This window comes from Hevea brasiliensis, chromosome 3 (genome assembly GCF_030052815.1).
Source record: "Hevea brasiliensis isolate MT/VB/25A 57/8 chromosome 3, ASM3005281v1, whole genome shotgun sequence".
Lineage (NCBI taxonomy): Eukaryota > Viridiplantae > Streptophyta > Magnoliopsida > Malpighiales > Euphorbiaceae > Hevea > Hevea brasiliensis.
This window is the reverse complement of record NC_079495.1, coordinates 27,617,729-27,640,514: the sequence shown is the minus strand read 5'-3', so window position 1 is coordinate 27,640,514 and position 22,786 is coordinate 27,617,729. Positions and strand designations below refer to the sequence as shown.

The 22,786-nt window shown below is 31.2% G+C and overlaps 2 protein-coding genes across 2 annotated transcripts; both read right to left on the bottom strand.

The window, feature by feature from the left end:
* Nucleotides 1-235: 235 nt before the first annotated feature.
* Nucleotides 236-1,147, bottom strand: LOC131178356 (uncharacterized). Its single transcript, XM_058143316.1, has 3 exons — nt 1,130-1,147; nt 455-1,004; nt 236-372 (listed from the first exon to the last, which is right to left on the bottom strand). The coding sequence occupies exons 1-3, from the start codon at nt 1,145-1,147 to the stop codon at nt 245-247; spliced, it is 696 nt and encodes a 231-aa protein (XP_057999299.1). The 3' UTR covers nt 236-244.
* A 1,834-nt stretch (nt 1,148-2,981) lies between these two features.
* LOC110650647 (protein STRICTOSIDINE SYNTHASE-LIKE 2-like) lies at nt 2,982-22,330 on the bottom strand. Its single transcript, XM_058143974.1, has 3 exons — nt 21,846-22,330; nt 5,200-5,466; nt 2,982-3,609 (listed from the first exon to the last, which is right to left on the bottom strand). The coding sequence occupies exons 1-3, from the start codon at nt 22,154-22,156 to the stop codon at nt 3,048-3,050; spliced, it is 1,140 nt and encodes a 379-aa protein (XP_057999957.1). The 5' UTR covers nt 22,157-22,330; the 3' UTR covers nt 2,982-3,047.
* Nucleotides 22,331-22,786: the final 456 nt, after the last annotated feature.

Below are 22,786 nucleotides of genomic sequence, written 5' to 3'. Positions count from 1 at the left end.
ATCTTAAAAATTACGTTTTAGTCCCTATAATTGATATTTTGCAAAAATCCACTCAAACAAGCTCCAAAAATTCTAAAATTTTGCCCCGCGGTCCTTAATAATATTATATGACTATTGCAAAAGGAATTATAATTTTTCGATAATCCACGAATATTTTATGAATTTTATTCTAAATCGATATTAGCAAAAAATGAGCAACTTGGAGTTCGGGTTTACCTATGCCAATTCTGACACCTGGAATGCGTTAAGAACGTCTGAAAATGCTAGGATTGACTGTAATATTGACCACGTTCTGAGACGGGCTGTCGGGCAGCCGGATCTGGCTGAAAATGCAGTCCCGACACCGGTGAGCTATCCTCGCTCCGATCGCACCTAAATTAAGTCCAAATTTTGTTAATAATTATCACAAAATTATTTTTAAATTTTAGAAATCGAAAAAGTTCGAAAATCTCACCAAGCGATCTAGACCGTCCGATTATCGCCTTTTTCAAACGGTGTCCGATCAGAGCGGGACCAGTCCTATCTCGAAGATCTCGTCGTCCTGAGTCCATCAGTGGCCTCGGATTTCCGATCCAACGGTCGAATCGCCGAAAAAGTGACCGAAAACCGAGAAACCCATATAATTTTCTTCCAACTTTCCCTCGCCGGTTCTCTTTCCTCCGGCCACCAAACGAGGTGCCACTGGTCTCATCTGGAAGTTCATCATCTTGGGAGTCCGTGGCACTTGAAATCACCGGAAATGGCCGCGGGAGTCTGCCGGGGCGACGCCGCGAAGTCGGGCCCCTGTCGCACGCTCTCCCTCTCTCCTCTTTTTCCTCTCTCCTTCTCTCTCTTTCTGTTGTCTCTTGCTCGCTGCTGCCGTCGCCTGGTAGTTGTTCCGGCACGGGGGAAGGCTGACGGTACCTCGCCGGTGCTGATGTTGGCCGGCAGGACGAAAATGGGAGGGAGAAAGCGAGAGGGGAGAGAGAAATGGGGTGGGGGAGTGCTGCGTTTTTTCTTTGTTTCTGCAGTTTTTTTTTTTTTTTTTTTTTTTTGTGGTTGTTACAAGTGTTGTAGGCCTGAGGCCATTATGCGTGTTGTTGCCTTATGTTTAATGGGTTAGGTATTACATATAGGGAAACTTTGCAACATTTTCTCCACACGACATATCTTTAATTTCTATTATTTTTGTTTATGTATTATCGTTAATGTTTGCATTATATATGTGGATAGATAATCTAAACCGACTGTCTTCTTCTTTTTATTTAGACCAATAGCTTTTATGTTAACTAATTTGTGAGTTAGATGTTGATTATTTTTTATAAGTTCAATGTTATTATGTGTTTGCCATGCTCATGCATAAACTTGTTATTTTTATATAAAGCTGAATACATAAATTAACGACCGACTTTTACTCTCAACTTTAAAAATGTCACTTATCATTCTTGAACTTTCATAATTTAATAAATTTAAAAATGTCAAATATATAAATTAACCCATAATATTTACTAAAAAAAGTCTAGTGGCACCCTCAACTAGTTAAATTTCTCCTTCAATTTTAACGTTGATAATTATATCAATGTTCACTTAATTATACTCTTTAAAAATTGAAAGGGTGTGTGTACACACACACACAAATAAGTGCAAGCTTAGAACTAAATGGAAAGACAAGATTGCTCAAGAAGTGAAGAAGCTCATAGAAGCAAATTTTGTGGAAGTAATTGACTGTCCTGAATGGCTAGCAAATATTGTGCCACTACCTAAGAAGGGTGGAATGGTCTAGATGTATGTAGATTACAGGGATATCAACAAGGCCATACTAAATGATGACTTTCCCTTACCTCACAAATGTATTAATAGACATTGCAGCTTGCTAAGCCATGTATTCCTCATAGAGCCTAAAACACAAAGTTTTAAGCAGTAACCTTAATCTCTAAAATGCAAAGTTTTAAGAATTTCAGTTCAATTTGATTTTTCCAAGTTTTTTTTGTTTAAAAATTGAATCAAGCCAAATAAACCAAACTTTTATATATTCAAAACCAAACTAAATTACCTCATAAATTGAACATAAATTTTGAATTAAGGCAATTTAGTTCAAAATTTTAATTCAAATCAAATAATGTTCACCCTATATATATTAATGAATGTACCATAGAATTGGCCAAGGGATATGCTCCTTGCTCATGCCTTATAGAGGTAATGGGGATTTCCCATCACATTCAAGGTCAATCCCTATGAAGAATGATAGTATAAGCATTATTCGGGATAAATTGAAAAACTAAATTAAATCAGAATTATTTAATTTTTCTATATTTAGCTAATTTATTTTTAGGTTTTATTCAAGTTGGTTCAATCACTTGTTTAGTTTGATCAATCTAATTCAAACATTTACTTAGTTTGATTTTCTCATAACAAAAAAATTAATTTAATCAATTTTGTTAATTTTCAAATCAAAATGCTCACCCCTAAGGAATGGGGATTCTTTAGTCAAATGCCATTATATATCTATATTCATGTTGGTATGATAATGGTTACAAAAATTAGGATATAAATGACAATGATTGTAAAAGTATTACAGTGGTGCCTTCAGATAATACTAAAAACATGATATAGGTTATAAAATTTTTTAAATCATAAGGATTAACAATTTTAAGAATACATATGCCATTTAAAATAAATTAGATATCAAATTGTTGGGAAGGGTAATCCTGAATCCCGAGGAGATTAGTTTTTTGTGGACTGTAAAACAGACATGGAGAGATACTCTAGTAAATTCAAAAACAAAAATAAATTAGATATCTTTATAGGAGAGAGAGAATGCCTTTCTAGCTTGTCTTTTACTTGCATATAAATGTAGATAGACATATGTCTAGCATGGCTTGGTCCAGTGGCTAATGGTATATCACACTCACTTGATAAATGTCAAGTTGAAGTTTTCACTCATTCAATCCTCGGTCCTATAAAAAAAATAAAAAAAAAGAAGGTAGGTAGACATATAGATATGTCATTTGCAACATTTTTTTTCCTCAACTGAAATTCATGATAATAAAGTTTCATAAGTTCACATCTCATAAGTTATATCTGCCAGCAAAAGGCAAATTGATAGAGCCTATCCATAATTTGCCATCTTTTTCCATTCCTTCACTTATGGACTTGAATCCATATTTATCTTCAAACACTTCTAATATGTCACCATTTTCACTCAACCTAATAGCCATGCCACTCCGTCTATACTCACCCAAAATTGAATAAGCTTTCATCAAATCAAAAGGAAGCTTAATCAAAGCATTGCCTATCCATGTATGTGAAAGGATCCATTCCAAAACCTTTTCTCTTTTTGAATTCAAACCAACCCAATATCCTCCTCTAGGACTCCTCTTTATGTTGTCTGGGAACCCTGGCAGTTGTGCAAAGACTTCAAGAGTTCCAATTTTGCATGTTTTTATCCAATATCTTAGGATTTTGCATGTGGTGGTCTCTGCAAGTAAAATGAAGTTTCCATCTTTGCTTAATGTCACTCCATTTGGAAATGAAAGGTTCTCAACAAGTACTTTCACTTGTCTGTCTTCTGGGTCATATCTCATTAGCCTTCCTGATTTATCACCACTCAATATCACATATATGTAATCCCTGCAAAAATTGAGGCTAGCTTGATGTTAACATATAGAGAGAGAGAATTATTTCACCTACAACAACCAAATATAAATATAAATATAAATATAAATATATTTCACTTTTCATCCGTCTCTCTCTCTTTGTTAATTCAAGTGAGAGTCAATTAATATGGGTAATTTATAACTAAGTCCTTGAGATTTAGCAAAATTTATAAATTTGTCCCTAGTTTGTTTTTTATTAATAATTTGGCCCTTATATTTAAATTCCGCTAATTGCTATTTAAATTCAAACAATTTAATTTTTGAAATTTGTTTTATTAGCAAAATAGTCTTTACATTTAAATTTTTTATTTAAGTAATTATTTCTTTATATATAAATAATTATGTAAAATTATTTTAAATAATTTTATATAATTACTTAAATATAAAATAAATAATGGTTTAGATATAAAATTTAGATGCAAAGACTATTTTACTAATAAAACAATAGGGACTATGTTATTAATAAAATAAAATGACAGGAACTTTTTTTTTAAATTAAAAAAAGCTAATGAAATTAATAATCAATTTAGGCGATATAAACTAATTTGTTAATAGAATTAATTTTGAGAATCAAATTGTTAAAAAAATATACGTTGAATTTTGCTATATCTCATAGGTTTAATTGTAAATTATCCAATTAATATTAGTGGTATAAAAAGACGAAACCGTTGAGTTATAAAAAAATAAAATTTGAACAGGAAATGTAAGATTTAATTTTAAGAATTGGCGCTCAAATTAGCTTGAAGGCTCTCAAGTATCATTTGTTACATTTTGATGCCTTGATAAAACAAATCATGTTCCTGTTTGGAACTATAATTTTGTAAAAATTTATTTTAGTTAATTTTTTATTAATTTTAATGTTTAAAATGAGAAAATTTAATTTTTTTAATTTAAAAAAATTATAAGAACTTTTTTTTTTAAAAAAATTTTTTCATGTAAATGATTGATCTAAATGAACCCATATCACTCCAGTATGCAATTTGGGTTTGCTTTAAATAAATTGATGGTTGTATTGTAAGCTTTCTGGTAGGAAGGCACTTACTATTCCATTCTGGTTTGAAATTAAATTGATCTAACTGAAATTGAAATTGATTAAAACTAAATTAATCTAAATTGGATTGAAATCCTACAGTTCAATCTGATTTTTGGTTAAAATTAATTTAAAAAATATATATATATATATATTTTTTTTAAATTAGCTATTAGATTTGATCTAAATTAAAACTAAATTGAAATTAAAATCAAGTAAATCTTATATTTTAATTTTAGTCCTCAAAATTTTATTTTGACTCAAAACTAATTCGAATTGGTTTAATGGCCACCCACAACTAATTCGACTCAAAACTAAATCTTATTTTACAAATATTTTTAGACAATAAATATCATTTTACATTGGTTAATTATAGATTTAATATACAAATGCAACTTTCATCGAATTTTCTTCTTTGATAAATCAATTTACTCATAGCTTTTAAAAATATATATAAATAAATAAATAATTAAATAAATAGATAGCAATGAATAAAATAATTAGAAAAGACAAGGTAGGATAGGTTTTATATACCTCCTCTGGTACACTGAACTGCTATCGGTAAAATATACGGCTCCACTTGATTGGTCAATGTCGAGGCCATTGGTGAACCTCAAAGGTATACCTTCAGCAAGTGTCGCAATTGTTGTGGCCAACCCACCTTCAGGGCCCACCATTAATAGCCCCATGTAAGCATCAGCAATGTACAGATCACCGCTTGACTCATCGACACACAAACCTAATGGGCGCCCACAAATAGGCTCCATCTGATAGTGATTGTATGATCCCTCGCAGCCATCTCTACTAATCACAGCGTCATTATTAATTAATTAATTAAGGATTAACTAAAACCGTAATTTATGAGGAAAATTTTCTTACTAAAATATAGATTTATAAATTATTATTTTCATATATAGAAGTATATAATTTTTTATATTTTTGAAATATAAAATTTATTATGTAATGTTTTTAAAATATATAACTTAACATAAAATGATGATATAATTTTTAACAATATAAAAAATTAAAATAGAGAAACACATACCCAATTTATTTTTTTTCTTGTTTTTTCTTTTCCTACTCTATATATAAGGCAAAATTTTAATTTTTATATTGCCACACGGCTTGCTATAGGGAAAAGTTGACCAATCAAAATAATAGCAAATTAATTACTAATTAAATTAATAAAAAAATTTTATACTCATTATCTTTTACATAATAATTTATAAAAAATCTCCATCTATGAAATTACTTAACTATTTTTGTTAATGGATTTCTCTTTCTTAATTAAATTAAATTCTACACTTTTTAATAGTAAATTTATCAGCTACTTAATTGATTTCCTTTCCTTCTTTGATTATAAATTAGCTTTTACCAGTAATAATAAAAAATTATTTAAGTAATTTATAGATTAATCAATAGGAAGTATTTTATTCAATTTTTTACAAGCAAATGTGATTATGTAATTTTTTTAAAAAAATTTTTAATATTAAATAAAATTGAATACACTAAAGTGGAAGAATATATTAAAAAATCTTGTAATTATTTGCAAATGTGATTATATAGATGGACGTATTTCATTCAATTTTTTTTATATCCTTCAAAAGAAAAAACAAATAGAAAAACCCAATTAATTCACACTTCCCATCGAATAAATTCAAAAACCAAAAAATTAAATTAAATCAACAAGTCCAAGAGATGATCACTAAATGAAATCATCAAACTAAAATTTTTTAATATATTCATTCACTTTATTTTCTATCCAATTCAACCTTACTATTACTATCAATTATTTGATATGTAGTTGCATCAAAATTTCTAGCTGTTTGATCAAATTTAATGGTTCTAGTCATACTCTCTACTTACTACCACCAAATCTAATTACTATCTGATACTTAATGATTATTAAAATGAAATTATAGAAGAGTTGGTGAATATGGTAAAGTTGAATTTTCAATGATAATGATAAAATAAGTGGAAAAGTGAGTTCAAAATTTAATTGACGTAAATTGGATAATATTTTAATAATTTTTAGAAATTTGACTAATTTTAACGAGATTTAAATATTTGGACTATATTGCCAAAATGCAAAAATATTTGGATTTTTTGTAATTAGACCAATTTTAAATCAGGTGTTCAATAAATCGATGATTAAAATGTTATTATGCTTAAAAAAATAAGGGATCAAAATGTAATAAAATGATTAAAGTGTATATTTTAATTAAAATTCAAGGAGTATTTAATTTTGTACTAAAAGATTAAAAAATATAATGATTAGCATTTAACTAAATTATATAAAAACTTGACTATGTTTTGAATCTTGCATAATTTAGATGGCGAAGGCTGGGAAAAATTATTTTTGTTATTGTGTAGCTCTAGACATCCCTTGTTTCTTGAATAAAAAGTTCAAATAACCCTTAACTTTTTAGGAAGTTCAAATAAATTTATTTTTAACTTTTTAATCAAATTAGTCTCAAACTTTTCTTTTAAGATCAAATTAGTCCTAATTTAATAAAACATTATATTATATTTTTAGTAATAAAAATATTATTTTTTTAAATTTTAAATATTAAAAATTATTTATTATTTTTAATGAAAATAAAAATAAAAAATAAGAACCCCAAGAGCCCTAACCAACTAAACCCAGAAATCCAAACTAAAAAATCCTTTAATCTAACAATTTAAACTGAACAATTCAATAACACCAACAATCCTAACTCAACCATTTAAACTCAACAACTCAGGAACATCAAGAACTCAGCAATATAAACCCGGAACTCAAGAACACTAAGAACTTGGCTACAAAGGTTTATGAAGGTTCTTCATTTGTTCTTCACATTTTCATTGTTTTTTTTAATCAATCGGGATTAGTTGTTGATCTGTTTGTTCTAATTAAATTGATTTAATTGATCAATCCAATTTGATTTTAACAACTATGATAAAAATATTTAAGACAAGGTATTAATTAATACTAGTTAATATCAATTTTAAGTAATAGAGTTAAATTTGTCGTAATTGAAATAAAATAATAGTATTTATTAATCATTTCAATTAAATTAATTTTAACTTTTTATAAATAAAAATAATTTTAAAATTAAAAAAAAAATTATTATGCTGAATACAGTAATTAAAATTGTTTTGTATGAATATTTTATTATTTTATATTTTTTATTCTCATATTAGATTTATTAATTTATTAACTGATAATTATTAATAAAATAAATTTTATTTTATAAAATAAAGTTATTACAAATTTTAAAATTAAATTATTTTTTAAATTTTTTAATGAAAGAATACTCATACGTAACACTTTTCTTCATCATCTTAATAATAATAATAATAATAATAATAATAATAATAATAATAATAATAATAATAAGAACCTCGTTTGTATTGTGCTAAAGGAAATAAACAATATATTAATATTTTACAAATGAACCACATTTTTAGTTAAAAAAATATACAAAGCAAGAAACTTTATTATAGTTCTAAAATATATTATTTGTTGTATAAGTTTAATAATCAAAATTTTAATTTTATAATTACAAGTAAAAATGTTAAATAAAAAATGTGAAATTTTAACCAAATAGAGAAAATAAATAATTAGTTTTATTATGAATATTTATAATTAAAATTTTATTATAGATCTAATAACTAATTCAGTGATTTTGAGAAACATTTACAGCAATAAATAATGAAGACGAGTTTCTCGACAATTTTCAGGTCTGAATAAATAATATAATTGCACTAAATAACTAATTTAAAATTGTCAATAGAAGATTATTTTAATTTAATAAAGCACTAAATATTATTTTTTTTGGTGCTCCTAATATATTTAGACTCTATTTAATAATAATTTTTAAAATAGTATTTAATTATAATTAAAATAATATATCTCTTATTTATATTATTCAGTAATTTCTTTATGGTTAAGAGAATAATCTATGAAAAACTATCCTTTCTAATTTGTAAAATTTGAGAGAGTATTTTAATTAAAATCAATAAAATGATATTACATAAAATAACTTTTACATTTAGCTGGTAATTTAAAATTTATTTTTATTAAATATTTTTATTTTAAATTATTATGAAAATAATTAATTATTAAAAATTAATGTCTAATAGCTATAAGTAATAAAATAATTAATAATATTAAAACTAATAATAGCTAAGGAGGTAATATTGTGGACAAATTATATAAGCATTACACATTTCTGAGGATTTAACCCAAAATCGTTCAGAGTGGAAAAAGCGAATCCATATAGCCGACCCCAAATTTTTGGGTGGAAATTCGATCGTCGCCCGGATCTGTAATTTCGGGCTGAGCAGATAAGCTGCTGGAACCATTTCAACCGAGTCAAGATTATAGGCTACCTCACCGTTTTTAGATGTTTTGGACGGGTTCCAGTTGTCAGATTTGACATAGGTAAACTCGAACTCTACATTACTCAATTTTTGCCTTGTACTGGGTTAGAATAAAATTTATAAAATATTTGTGGATGATAAGAAAATTACGATTCCTATTGCAATAGCCTTATAATATTGCTAAGGACCGCGGGGCAGGTTTATAGAATTATTAAAGTTAGTTTGGATAGTTTTTGAAAAATATTAGTTTATATAATGATAATGAGATATGGGTTGAGTTTATAAGTGTTATTTGAACCATTTTGCAGGTTGGGTAGGTCATAAGTATAGGGGAGACTCTGCCGGATTTTCAGCATAACTTAGGGTGTCTTTGGTCTTTTCTAAACTTGTATTGAGTCAAATATATTAAATAATTGTAATAAAATTGTGAGGTGAGCCGGGACAGCCTTCCTCCTCCGCCCAGCCGCCGCAGTAACCTCGATTCAAGTTTGTAAGTAAAATATTAATTTTAATTGTAATTTTGATATTATTATATGTTCAAGCATGCCCATGCATCACTTACAAATATGTATCTATGTAGTTAAACACTAGGCACATTTTATATTGCATTCATAATTGTTGAAGTGCCATGGATGCTATTTGTGATAATTTGGAGCAGTGTGTGTGTGCGTGGCGTGCGTGTGGTATGGTATTGGATATGGATAAGACGGATAGACACGGCTTGAGAGACACTCGCTGTAACCCAGTCTTTCAGGGTAGACACGGCTTGAGAGACACTCGCTGGCAGAGGTTAAATTAAGAGGGTTGTATAGGGGATCAGCTCCCATATATGTATTGCTTGACAGTGTTGGGTGTGTGAGTGCTCCAAATTGCCTTTTTGCTGTTATGATATGAAAATTATGACGATGTTGCATTTCACTCCACAAGGTGCATTAGCTTTAGATAGTTATAGAGATTATGAATAAAATTGGTATTTTACTCTCTGAGTTGAATGCTCACTCTTGTTCATCTATTTTTTCAGGCTACAGGAGGATTATTTATTATGGCTAACCTGCTATTCTTCTTCACAGGTCCATTAATAGTATTTAATGTATTTTGTACAATTGAGTTAAATTTTAGACTTTGCATGTGTTAGAAGCACTTATTTTAACTCAATTGTACAAGAGGATTATTTGTTGTGGCTAACATGCTCTTCTTTTTCGCAGGTCCATTAATAGTATTTAATGTATTTTATATAATTAAGTTAAATTTTAGACTCCACATATGTTAGAAGCACTTATTTTTATTTTGGACTTGTATTATAAAAGTTATGTTGGACCTGTAAAATTATTAACTGTATGCATGATGTGATTGGATGAGGGAGCTGAGCTCCTATTTGAGTTATGACATTTTGATTAGGTGGAGAGTGAGCTGAGCTCCCCAATTTATCATATATTGTGTTTACAGGTCGGGCGAGTAAAAAACTCCTCATTAAATGGTCCATTTTATGGTTGGACTCTGTCCAGTTGAATTCTTAAAATTGGGCCCGAATGGGCCTTAGAGTTTGGTTAAGGAATAGTTAGGCTTACTACGGGTCTCGGGGGCTTTAGGCTGGCCCAGGTCCTAGTGCCGGTCTGACCCATAGGTTGGGTCGTGACCAAAGTGGTATCAGAGCTTAGGCTTTAGATTCATGGGAAAGTGTGCACCTAGAGTTGTCACATGCGGAGTATAGGATTTTGTTTCGTCTTTTTTCTGTAATTCTTCGTTTCTAGATTCTGCGTTATTTCTCGGTTAATATAAGAGTACTTCAGTTTAGCACCTCAGTTTTGTGAAGTACATAGAAGTGTGAAATAGCGTTAGCAGACATGTTGAGGTCTGCCATGGAAATACATTCTCCAAGAAACACTATATTTCTATCAGTATGGGTCTAAATGTTGTGCCTATCTGGTGCTAGGCACAAGTACATAAAGGTGAGTTTTGATAGCAAAATTGCACTAGATAAGGGTGAGGATAACACTGCTGGCAGTCATCAATGGATGACCCAGTCAGAGTAAGTTTATGATAATAGTAGATTCAAGAGAGATAAAAGATTAGGAGACCTAGTCTGTCAGGACGTATCGTAGTAACTATACAATATTCTCAATGTCTGCTTTGTAAGCTGCAGATTACAGTACCAACATAAGATTATTGTGTAAAGCTGCGTGCATCCCCGTGGTGCTCCATAATGAGGGTGTTTGTGGATGGCCTCTGTTTTGGTACAATTATGCCAGAACAGAGTTCTATATATGCAGAGGAGTTGGGAACTCCTGGTTAGGGATCTAGAGCTAGAATATCGAAAGGTCACAGTTGGGTGGTAACTAGAGTTAGTAACTCGATTACCCTAGCATGAGCTCGAGTTGCATCAAGAGTTGCCATCAGACTAGAGGTTGCGGATTAGTTGCAAAGTAAAAGTGACATCTATAGAGTGAGACCATCTGGTCTTCGGTATGGAATTTTGGATGGTTTTTGCAGTACGACAGACGTTTTGCTTAGAGCTTAATGAGAATAGTATATCTTGTGTGTATCAGCAAGGTGTAAAGTACAACCCTACTACCTAGGGAAGGTCGGAACTATGAATTAATGATTTACAGAGCTATGATATGATAAGAGAGTCATTAATTTGACATGATTTTGGCAAGGTGGTAAATGTAGTACCTTTGTTGCAGTAAGTTAGGGTATAGTCCTATCTTTTCATAAGGGATCGAAGGTTATTACTGATAATGATGACTTATGGAGTAGTGTGCCAGATGGGATTGTAGGGTGAGATAGAGAGTTGTTAGCTCATGTGTTCTGGAGAGGGTACAAGGAATTATAAGATGTAAGATCAAGATGTATGTAAGCCTTTAAATTGAATGACTGGTTTGGATACCTAGTATTTTAAGTTTCAGCTAATTAAATGGATATGAAAAATTAGAGTTGCTACAGATTCCCTCCCTAAAGTAGTAGGGGGTAGTATGTAGTCCAAAAGGGTAAGAATAGAGATCATGCAAGAGAAGTATGACTGCTATTCCCTAAGTTCATCCTTAGCTTCTTAATACTTAAGACTAAAGTATACTCCAAATAAAGTAAAAGAAAAAGGACAAAAGTTAGCATCGATAAATCATAGAATGTGTGTGTGTATATATATATATATATAGATGGAGTGCGGTTTAAATGCAGTAGGAGAGATAGCTTGAATGCCAGTAGAAGTCTAGCTAGGGTAGTTAGAGGATCAATTCTGAGTAACATTGAGGTATATATGATGTGGTAGAGATAGTGGAAAGGTATAAGTTTCTGATATGACAATCAAGTTCAAAAAGAAAATAAAGCTAAAGGATGGAAGAGTGAAAGTTCAAATTTGGGTAAGATAAAAAGAGTTGGCTAAAGAATAAACTGGAAAAAAAGATTATGATAAGATTAGGAAGAATAGAGCCAAAATACCGAGGAGGTGAATGTGGTTCTAGGAAGGGTAAACGAGATAAACAAAAAAAAAAAAAAGGATAGAGAGCGTTGAAAAGGATGGCATTAGGAAGAACATTGTTAAGTTATGGAACCCAGAAGTACAGGACTTAGAGCAGGCCATAATTGATGTAGTGTTAGGAGCCTGAGCCTAGAGCTTAGAGTTACAGGATCTAGATTAGACCTTATCTGTTTTCTACCCCCAAAGTAGGATAATGGAGCAATGACATAAAAACCCTTTTGGTTGTTGACAGTATAATAGAAATTAGGTGAGGTGTGCGATCAAAGTAGGTAGTAACTGTTGAGCGTACTGTGGTAACTTGAATTGTATTGTCAAATAAAGAAGCAAGATTAGTAGGAGTAAGTTGGATAAAAGTCAACATAAGGGATATAAATATGCAAGATGAGAGATAATGTCACAGGAGCTTGATATTAAAATTTAGAGTGGTGAGACCTAGAGTCAAAAATTGGAGTAAGACATATATTTTCAGTATGATCGATAAAATAATTATGTAAAAAAAGAGTAATAATAAATGAATAAATAAATAATAGTATGATAATATGTAGCAGAAAGCTAATAACGGTCAGAATAGGACAAGATAGGTATAGGTGTAATTATAAGATATTGAGAAGTACATGGATTAGAGGAGTGATTGTTGGTAAGATTGGAATAGATCTGAAAGAATCTGTGAGTATTTTTATCTTCTAGAATATAACTAAGTATAAGGAGCATTGGACAAATAATTATAAGTATGGAAGATAAATGGAGAGTAAAAAGGAAATAGTAAATTCTAAGATGATATGTCAGGCAGGACAACAGTATAACAAATGGTAGATATAACTGATATCTTGTAATAACGCACAACAATTACAAAAAAATAATGAAACTAAAAAGGGAGACTAAGGGGTATGAGCTAAATCTTATTTATCAAACAATGGTATACCATAAATGGTGGGAGAACATTTCTCATTCTTTTCAAATTGGCTCATGTTTCGATTCTAGGAGCTTATGTTAAGAAGAGAGATCGTGTCAAAGTGACCCAATTTGTAACACCCCCGTTGCATAGCCTGGTAGATTTCACTGTTCCGGTGACCGGTGTCGGTCCAGACAATTATTGGGATTAGGGCCACACTTAAGACAACTTAAGAAGCCATAAATACAAATAATCAGTAATGTTTAATTAGTTAACTATAAATAAGAAAAACAGAATATAAGAGGTTAAACGAGCCGAGAGTCACAGCGATGAGTGACCTCCTGAACGACATGAAGTCGCTTTTAAACTCAAATTTCAACCGTAAAAGTGACGCTGCGGTCCTTAGGACCCTTATGAACATAGTGGAAAAGAGAAAACCATGAAAAGAACTGTTAAGCTACCAAATAATTAGGTCAGGGAGCCGGAAGAAATATTGGATTATTTGCAAACCGGGATGAACCGGCGAGGGGCAATTTGGTCAATTGACCCCGAGAACTGACTCCTGACCTAACTGTCAAATAAAATCGGAGAAAAGAAAGTTTCGGAATCGTGAATTAAATTAAAGAACTAATAGAAAAATAAATAGAAAAAAAAAATGAAAAAAAGAGAAAAGGAAAGAAGTTAGAAAAGTCAAAGATGATGTCATAAAAGAATTAATTAAATATTTATTTAATTAAATTTTGTGGTCTTCCATAACTACAAATTTATAAAAGAAAATAAAAGAAAAAAAAATTTGAAAGCTCTTCTTCCCGTAGCTCACTTTCATTCTCCCTCTCCCTCACCCAAAACCTCCATTAAAGCTCATTTTGAGCTTGATCAAATCCCTAATTCCACCATAGAAAGTTAAATCTCCAATATTAAACCTTGATTTCAAGCCTTGATAGAGGACTTGACAAAAAAAAAAAAAAAAGAAAGGAAGAAGTTTGAAGGAAAGAAATTCTGCACTAAGGTTAGTAGATTAAATTTGATTTTTTTGTTGAATTAGTTGTGTTATTAGTCTAATTAACTAGAAACTAAAGAAATGAAATAAAAAAAAAAAATTGTGAAGGACAAACTGAAATTTTGGCCTGGTTGATGGGAGTATGATTGGTATGGTTTGATGTGTTTAAAGGGAATTAAAGATGTTAATAAACTTACATTAGTATGGTGTTAAGATGGAAATGCACCAATTGTGATTGAATGAGTGAGTTAGGGTTATGAACCAAAATTTGGAGAAATGCATAAATGGCATGTTTAACCTATTGTGAAATGAAATAATGGTCAATTATGACCAAATAAGTTGTGTGGGAATTGTTGGAATAAAAATCAAATTCGTAGGTCAATGCAGCATGACCAAACCCACTTTGAAGGACCAAAACTCAAATTTTACAAGTCCCATTGATATGCCACCAATTGGAGATGAAAATAGACATAAAAGAGCACAATTTTCATGAAGGAACCATGGCCAAAAACTGACCAAAACTTGGTGAAACAATTGACCAAAGTGAATTGATAGCAGGCTGCCATCAAGATTAAACTGACCAAATGAACAGTAACTGTTCATTTGGTCATAACTCGAGCTAGGTAGGTCAAATTGACCTGAAATTTTACCAGCAATTAGATATGATATAGACCTAAAACTTTCATGAAGAACATCACCCCAAATTATGCCATTAACCCATTCAAATTATTGAGCAAAGTTAGGTTACCAAACCTGCAACTCTGCAGAATTTTCATTGAGCAGCAATGTTTGGATAGCTATAACTCCCTCTAGAAAACTCGGATTTAGGCGATTCTTGAACCGATGGAAACCTTAGACATAGTACAACATTTCATATGAAGAAAGTGAGACCAAATTATGAACTTAACTTTATCAAATTATTAACCAAAGTGGGACCAAAATCTGCCAAAGACCAAAATCTCGGTATGAACAAAGACACGTGAGCAAGAAACTTATTTTGGCCATAACTTGAGCTACAAAACTCCGATTGAGGTGATCCGAAAATGAGAATATACTTAAGACAATAAGGAACATTTTCTATGAAGGAAGTTTTGTCAAATTTCAACAGTAGACCGACCAATGAAACAGTGCAACTTCGGAGAACCAAAACCGAAAATTGGCAATTTTGCCAAAATGACCAAAGCTTTAAACAAATGACCAAAACCAACAAGTTTGGTGACCAAAATGTGGTATGTGGGTGAAGTTGGAGTTCCCATACCTATTAAGCCTTAGAAAGTCAATAATTTGACTTGAATAGTGCAGTGAATAGTAACCCGAAACACAAAATTTCGAGAACGTCGCATTTAACACGTTAGAGCTAGGTAAATGTGAAGTTAAGTTTATTTTGGATTTATTTTAAGTTTTAGTACTGAAACATTGGAAAATTTCGTGTTTCAGTGGAAAAGAATACCGGGATAGAACCCGAGGAGTCGAGTCAAGGCCAACAGGCGACTCGTTTGAGGTTTGTGCACAACATATACTTTTATAATCATCTTTTGCATATCGTTTTGAATAATGTGAAATATTGGATTATGGCATTCTTATAATGTTTGATCTAAATTGTTGAAATTTATTATGTATATTTGAAATGACAATGTTTAGCAAATTGTTAAGATAAGTTTTGAAACCACAGTATCATGACCATATATTTGAACACCTCACTAGCACGACTAGTAGGGGTAATTTGTTTTGAATTTTGATTCCTTCTCTGGAGAAGTGTTGAGGTGTGCCAGTAGAAGAGGATGTGAATGGATATCCATATATTTGAGCTAGCTAGCCTTGTGATATGATTTCTTTTTAGCCTCTGGCTATTGAGATTCTATTTGTTTCGAATGGCGTGATCTAACTGTGGGTTTTATGAAATGTGTTTTGATACTTTGAAATGAACTTGGTTTACATGTAAAATCTTACAATGCATGATTGTATTAAATTTTCATGTTTAGCCAAATTTTTGAATGAATGTGCTTTAAGTTTTGCATAAAGATTATTTTAGTATATTGTGCACCACTGAGTCCTAGTACTCAGCGATAGCTTTTATTGCTGTCGCAGATACAGAAACTAGAGGAGCAAAGCGTGAGCCTTGAGGTGTGAGAAGCTACCAGCCTAAAGTTTTCGGGTATAATTTATACCCTAACTGTAAATACTTCTTTTGATGTATATATTGCACATAAATGTATGGACATGTAAAAATGGGTCTTGAGCAGCTTGTACACAAATTTGTATGAAGTTTGTAATAAAGTTTAGTTTGTGTTTCTTTTGATATAAATTTGTAAGGTTGTGTATAAATTATTTTGTTTTTAATGAAATATGAATGATATTGATTGTGATTTTTGAGAAATTGATTGAGTTTGATTGTGAAACCAAGTAGGGGTTGAGAAAACTTTTAGAAGTGCTTTTACAGGTATTTGAAGAACGGTTTTCTCAAAATACAGAGGAAACTCACAAAATTTTACAGAATTTGCGGAAAACTAAAATGGACCAAAAATATTAACTAGTTTTAATTTTAACTAAATGTTTTAAATACTTATTAGAAATGCTCACCACTTGTCAAAGATAAGAAAATTGTTTTAAAATCCCTTGTAGGGTACTTAATGAGTTATCGGTAGGTGAAGTTCGGTAGTTCATTAGGTATTCTACGAGATCATGTTATGCCTTACAGAGGGGTAAGGTGTGACACAATTAATTAAAAATTTGATGGGCATTAGTACATATCCAATCTTTTGAGGCGAAAATGATGATAATGGTGTACCTAATGCTAAGTATGAAAGAATGATCAGAGAGGTGATAGGAGTTAAATCGAGCTAGTTACTAGGGCTTACAACCCTTTTGAACTATAAGCTGGAGGAAGTGCTATTTGCTAATGAGTTACAGTGAATGAAATTGTTGCTAATGGGAAAAGTTGAGGCTGAAGTTTGGAAAGCTATGAGCAGTATATGTGATTATATTAAGGAGAATGAACACATGAAGTATCTTGTTCAGAATTAAGGCATGGCACATATTTCCCACGGCCGTGTTAGTTCAGATAGAACTTATAATTTCTGGGGCTCCTATCCATCCAGGATGAGCAATTTCCTACCAAGGCTGGTAGAGAATGATAATGTTCTGATAGGTAAGTTGGGAAAGGGGATAGAAAAAGAATTTTTTATGGTTAATTACAAGTGTTACGTAATGTAAAGAATGTACTGGTAAGAGTCAATCGTAAAGTTAGAATTCTCGAAGTAATGGAACTAGTAATCAGGATAAGACTAAGAAATAAAGAAAAAAAAAAGAAAGTTAAAGTTGATGATGGGATGGACATCCTTGAAGGAAAAGGTGTAAGAGTGAGATAGTACTAAGATTAAGGAATAAGTACAACATGTTGAAAAGATATCAATGATAGCAGAAATAGGAAAAGAAAGTGGATAAGATCCAAAGGATAGGAAGAAAGCTCAGTAGAGCTAGTTATAATGATGAGGATAAGAAGGAATAGGTATGCTAGGAACACACTAAGAGATGTTTAAAACAAGTTATTATGATATGATAGATTAAAGGAGTAGTAGAGCCTCGATCTGAGTGCTAATGTGTTAGAAGTAGGCCACATACTAAGAAGCTTTAGGAATAAGTCTAGATATTTCCATTCTAGAGAAGGAGTGGGAAAAGATAAAGTTGCATTAACTGGGTTGTCAGGGAATACAAATACATTTGTCCTATGAGAGAAGACACCTAGTTCACTTTCCAATATTGATAAGTGGTGTAGGGTATGCTTGACACTTGGATGGAGCTCTACATAACTAGTTACATAAAATGGACAAGAGCTGGTCTAAGGACCTTAGTAATGACACAAAAGAGATTAAAAATTTGAAGTATCATGGGAGTGAGAAGATTTATAGGTATTGCCCATTGAGGTCATAGGACAAGTAAAGGTTTCGAATGAGATGTATATGATAGGTGCTACAGGAAAGCATTTCATAGGATACTATAGGGTAAGGAACGTAAGTCATGTTTTTGGGAAACAGAGATTATTGAAATAAAGGAATGAGGACTGAAGTCACCAAGAGACACGTTAGGGCGTAATGAAAGTGAGGTAAGCGCCAAAGTTGATTAAAGTTATCAGATATCAAGTCGAGAGTAGTGGAGTTATAATGAGTACTAGAGATGACAAAAAAATAAGAGGGGTAAACGAGTAGTCAGATGTGATGGTTTAGACTCAAAAGGAGGATGGTAACTAGCATACTACGATAGGAGCAGATAGACATAATAATTTTTAACCATCCATGCAGATCCAAGGCGGAAAGATGTAAAATTTGCAATGGGTGACCGTGTTCTTGAAGGTTTCTCCTATGAAAAGGGTTATGAGATTTGGAAAGAAAAGGCAAATTAGCACTCCGTTACATAGGACATTTTAAGACCATGAACAGAGTGGGAGCAGTTGCCTATCAGTTAGAGTTGTCACCAAACCTTTCTCATGTCCACCTAGTATTTCACATTTTCATGCTTAGAAAGTATGTTCCCGATCCTTTTCATGTGCTGCGACCAGACACAGTGGAGTTAAATGAGAATTTGATCTTTGAGGAGCAACTAATAGCCATAGTAGACTATCAGATCAGACAACTTTGGTCAAGGAAAATCCCTATGGTTAGTCCTATGGAGGAGTTAATCTATGAAGGAATGCACTTGAAAATTAGAATGGGATATGCACAGTAAGTACTCATAAGTTTGATATGCAACTATGTGTCATTATTCTGCCTTGTGTAAAATTCGAGGATGAATTTTCTATAAGGAGAGAAGAATGTAACATCCCTAATTTTTAAATAATATATATATATATATATTTTATTCTAACCCTGGTATTGTGGACTTTGCGTATGTACTTTCATTTCGTGGAAATTCGATCGTCGCCTGGATCTGTAATTTCGAGCCGAGCAGATAAGCTGCTGGAACCATTTCAGAATCGGGTCAAGATTATAGGCTACCCTACCATTTTCAGACGTTCTGGACGCGTTCCAATTGTTAGATTTGGCATAGGTAAACTCGAACTCTACATTACTCAATTTTTTCCTTGTAATGGGTTAGAATAAAATTTATAAAATATTCGTGGATGATAAGAAAATTACGATTCCTATTGCAATAGCCTTATAATATTGTTAAGGACGGTGGGACAGGTTTATAGAATTTTTAAAGTTAGTTTGGATAGTTTTTGAAAAATATTAGTTTTGAAGTCTTATAATTGAGTTGTCTAATGTTGTGATTATTGCTCGGTTTGGAGGGCTCAGGAGGGGCCATATAATGATGATGAGATATGGGTTGAGTTTAGAAGTGTTATTTGAACCATTTTGCAGGTTGGGTAGGTCATAGGTATAGGGGAAACTTTGCCAGATTTTCAGCACAACTTAGGATGTCTTTGGTCTTTTCTAAACTTGTATTGAGTCAAATATATTAAATAATTACAATGAAATTGTCAAGTGAGCCGAGACAGCCTTCCTCCTCCGCCCAACCGCCGCAGTGACCTCGGTTCAAGTTTGTGAGTAAAATATTAATTTTAATTATAATTTCGATATTATTATATGTTCAAGCATGCCCATGTATCACTTATAAATATGTATCTATGTAGTTAAACACTAGGCACATTTTATATTGCATTCATAATTGTTGAAGTTCCATGGAAGTTGTTTGTGGTAATTTGGAGCAATGTGTGTGAGTGGCGTGCGTGGCGTGCGTGTGGTATGGTATTGGATATGGATAGGACGGGTAGACACGACTTGAGAGACACTCGCTAGGACCCAGTCCTTCAGGGTAAATACAGCTTGAGAGACACTCTCTGGGACCCCGCATTTGGTTTATTAAGTGAAAGTCCGGCTTGAGAGACACTCGCTGGCAGAGGTTGGATTAAGAGGGCTGTATAGGGGATCAGCTCCCATATATGTATTGCTTGACAGTGTTGGGTGTGTGAGTGCTCCAAATTGCCTTTTTGCTGTTATGATATGAAAATTATGACGATGTTGCATTTCACTCCACAAGGTGCATTAGCTTTAGATAGTTATAGAGATTATGATTAAAATTGATATTTTACTCTCTGAGTTGAACGCTCACTCTTGTTTATCTATTTTTCCAGGTTACAGGAAGATTATTTGTTGTGGCTAACCTGCTCTTCTTCTTCGCAGGTCCATTAATAGTATTTAATGTATTTTGTACAATTGAGTTAAATTTTAAACTCCGCATGTGTTAGAAGCATTTATTTTTATTTTGGGCCTGTATTATAAAAGTTATGTTGGACCTGTAAAATTATTAACTGTATGTATGATGGGATTGGATGATGGAGCAGAGCTCCTATTTGAGTTAAGATATTTTGATTATGTGGAGGGTGAGCTGAGCTCCCCAATTTATTGTATATTGTATTTATAGGTCGAGCGAGTCAAAAACTCCCTGTTAAATGGTCCATTTTATGATCGATCTCTGTCCGGTTGAATTCTTAAAATTGAGCCCAAATGGGCTTTAGAGTTGAGTTGAAGAATAGTTAGGCTTATTACGGGCCTCGGAGGCTTTAGGCTGGCCCAGGTCCTAGTGCCGGTCCGGCCCATAGATTGGGTTGTGACAAAAACCCTATCTTTAGCAACATGAAGCTCTTCAATAACTAATATGTGATTTATATTTTTTACTTTTTTTTAAAGGAAAAGAGTATTTGAATTTAGAATTTTATCTAAATTGATAACTGTACCAACTCTTAAAATATGTATATGAATGAAAAATTTTCCTTGTTTATCATGAATTTAATATATAAATATATAAAATTTATATATTTAATAGATTATATATATATATATATAATTTCATTTCCTAATTGAAAATAAATAATTTTAAAAGAGATTTTTAAATATACAGCCAAACACGGTTGATAAATTCATTTCGTATAATCTATATTTATTTATAATTATATAAAAAGAAAAATATAAATTAAATCATAAAATTGTTCATAATTAAATTTTTTAAATTTAAAACATTAAAATTCTTTTATTTATATTATTTGATAATTAGTTTTTAGAGATTAAGAGAATAATTAATGACTTTTAAAGGTTGAGTGAGTATTTTGATTAATCAATAAGATGATATTATTATTTTTTTATTTAATAGTTAATATAATAATTATCATATAAATAATTAATCACCAATAGTTAATATCTAATAGCTAACCGCTAACGGCTATTAAGGCAGCAGACAATATATATAATAGGTAGCAATTGTAAAAGATCAAAAGAGTCCTAACCCAAGACGCATACAACAAGAAGGAACTGATAAGATAATATTCCCATTGAAGCAAAACTCAGAATTACTTTTAAAAGAACCAAATATATATATATATATATATATATATATATATATATATATATATATATATATATATATATATATATATATATATAAAGCATTACCTGTGAAGAGAAGTAACAGCAAAATCAATCCACTGTCGTCGATGTTCCTCCCATTTGATGATGCGGCCATCGGCGATGCTGGCGTAGGGTCCCTGGCCATGCTTGCCGAACGCAAAACTTTCAGGTCCAGTTGCAGAACTTCCTAGATGAAGAAGCTCCGACTGCTGATTAAGCTTGTCAATATTATCACCAGAAAAACTTAGTATATAACATGGTTTATTGGAGAACTTGGTACGATTAATGGCGATTATGGCGGAGATTAAGAGTACGATTGTTGCTGCGAAAAATATTGGGTTTGAGGTGATCGCCATGAGAGGGGTAAATTATTTTAAAAAACGGACTAAAAGGAAGAAGAAAGAAAGAAGAAATAATGTTTGGTGTGAAATGAAATTGAAGCAGATACAACAGAAAGCGATGTTTGGTGTGAAATGAAAATGAAGAATATACAACAGAGATGCGTGTGTCGTTTTATACATTTATTTTGTTTGAATATATATATATATATATATATATATATATATATATATATATATATATATATATATATATATAAAATCAAAAGCCAATTATTAAAAATTAAAGATATGAAATGTTTTTTTAATAATTGGACTCAAATATAAAATTTTTATTTAAAAACAATTATAATATTATTATATCAAATTTTATTGATATAAAATAAAAATTTTCTGGCTAAATAAATCCAAATTTTTATCTTCGTTATTAATTATTTCCAAAATTTTTAGTTTAAACAATTTAATCATAACTTTCAAAATTAAAAAAATTTATTCAAAATTCAAAAATCAATTTAGGTGTTTTAATTTTTTATACCTATGCTATGTAATATTTTTTTATTTTTCTTATTTGATTATTTTTCTCTCTCTTATTTTTCTCTCTTTGCGGCACAATATGCTACGTGATAATTCAGGTATAAAAAGTCAAAA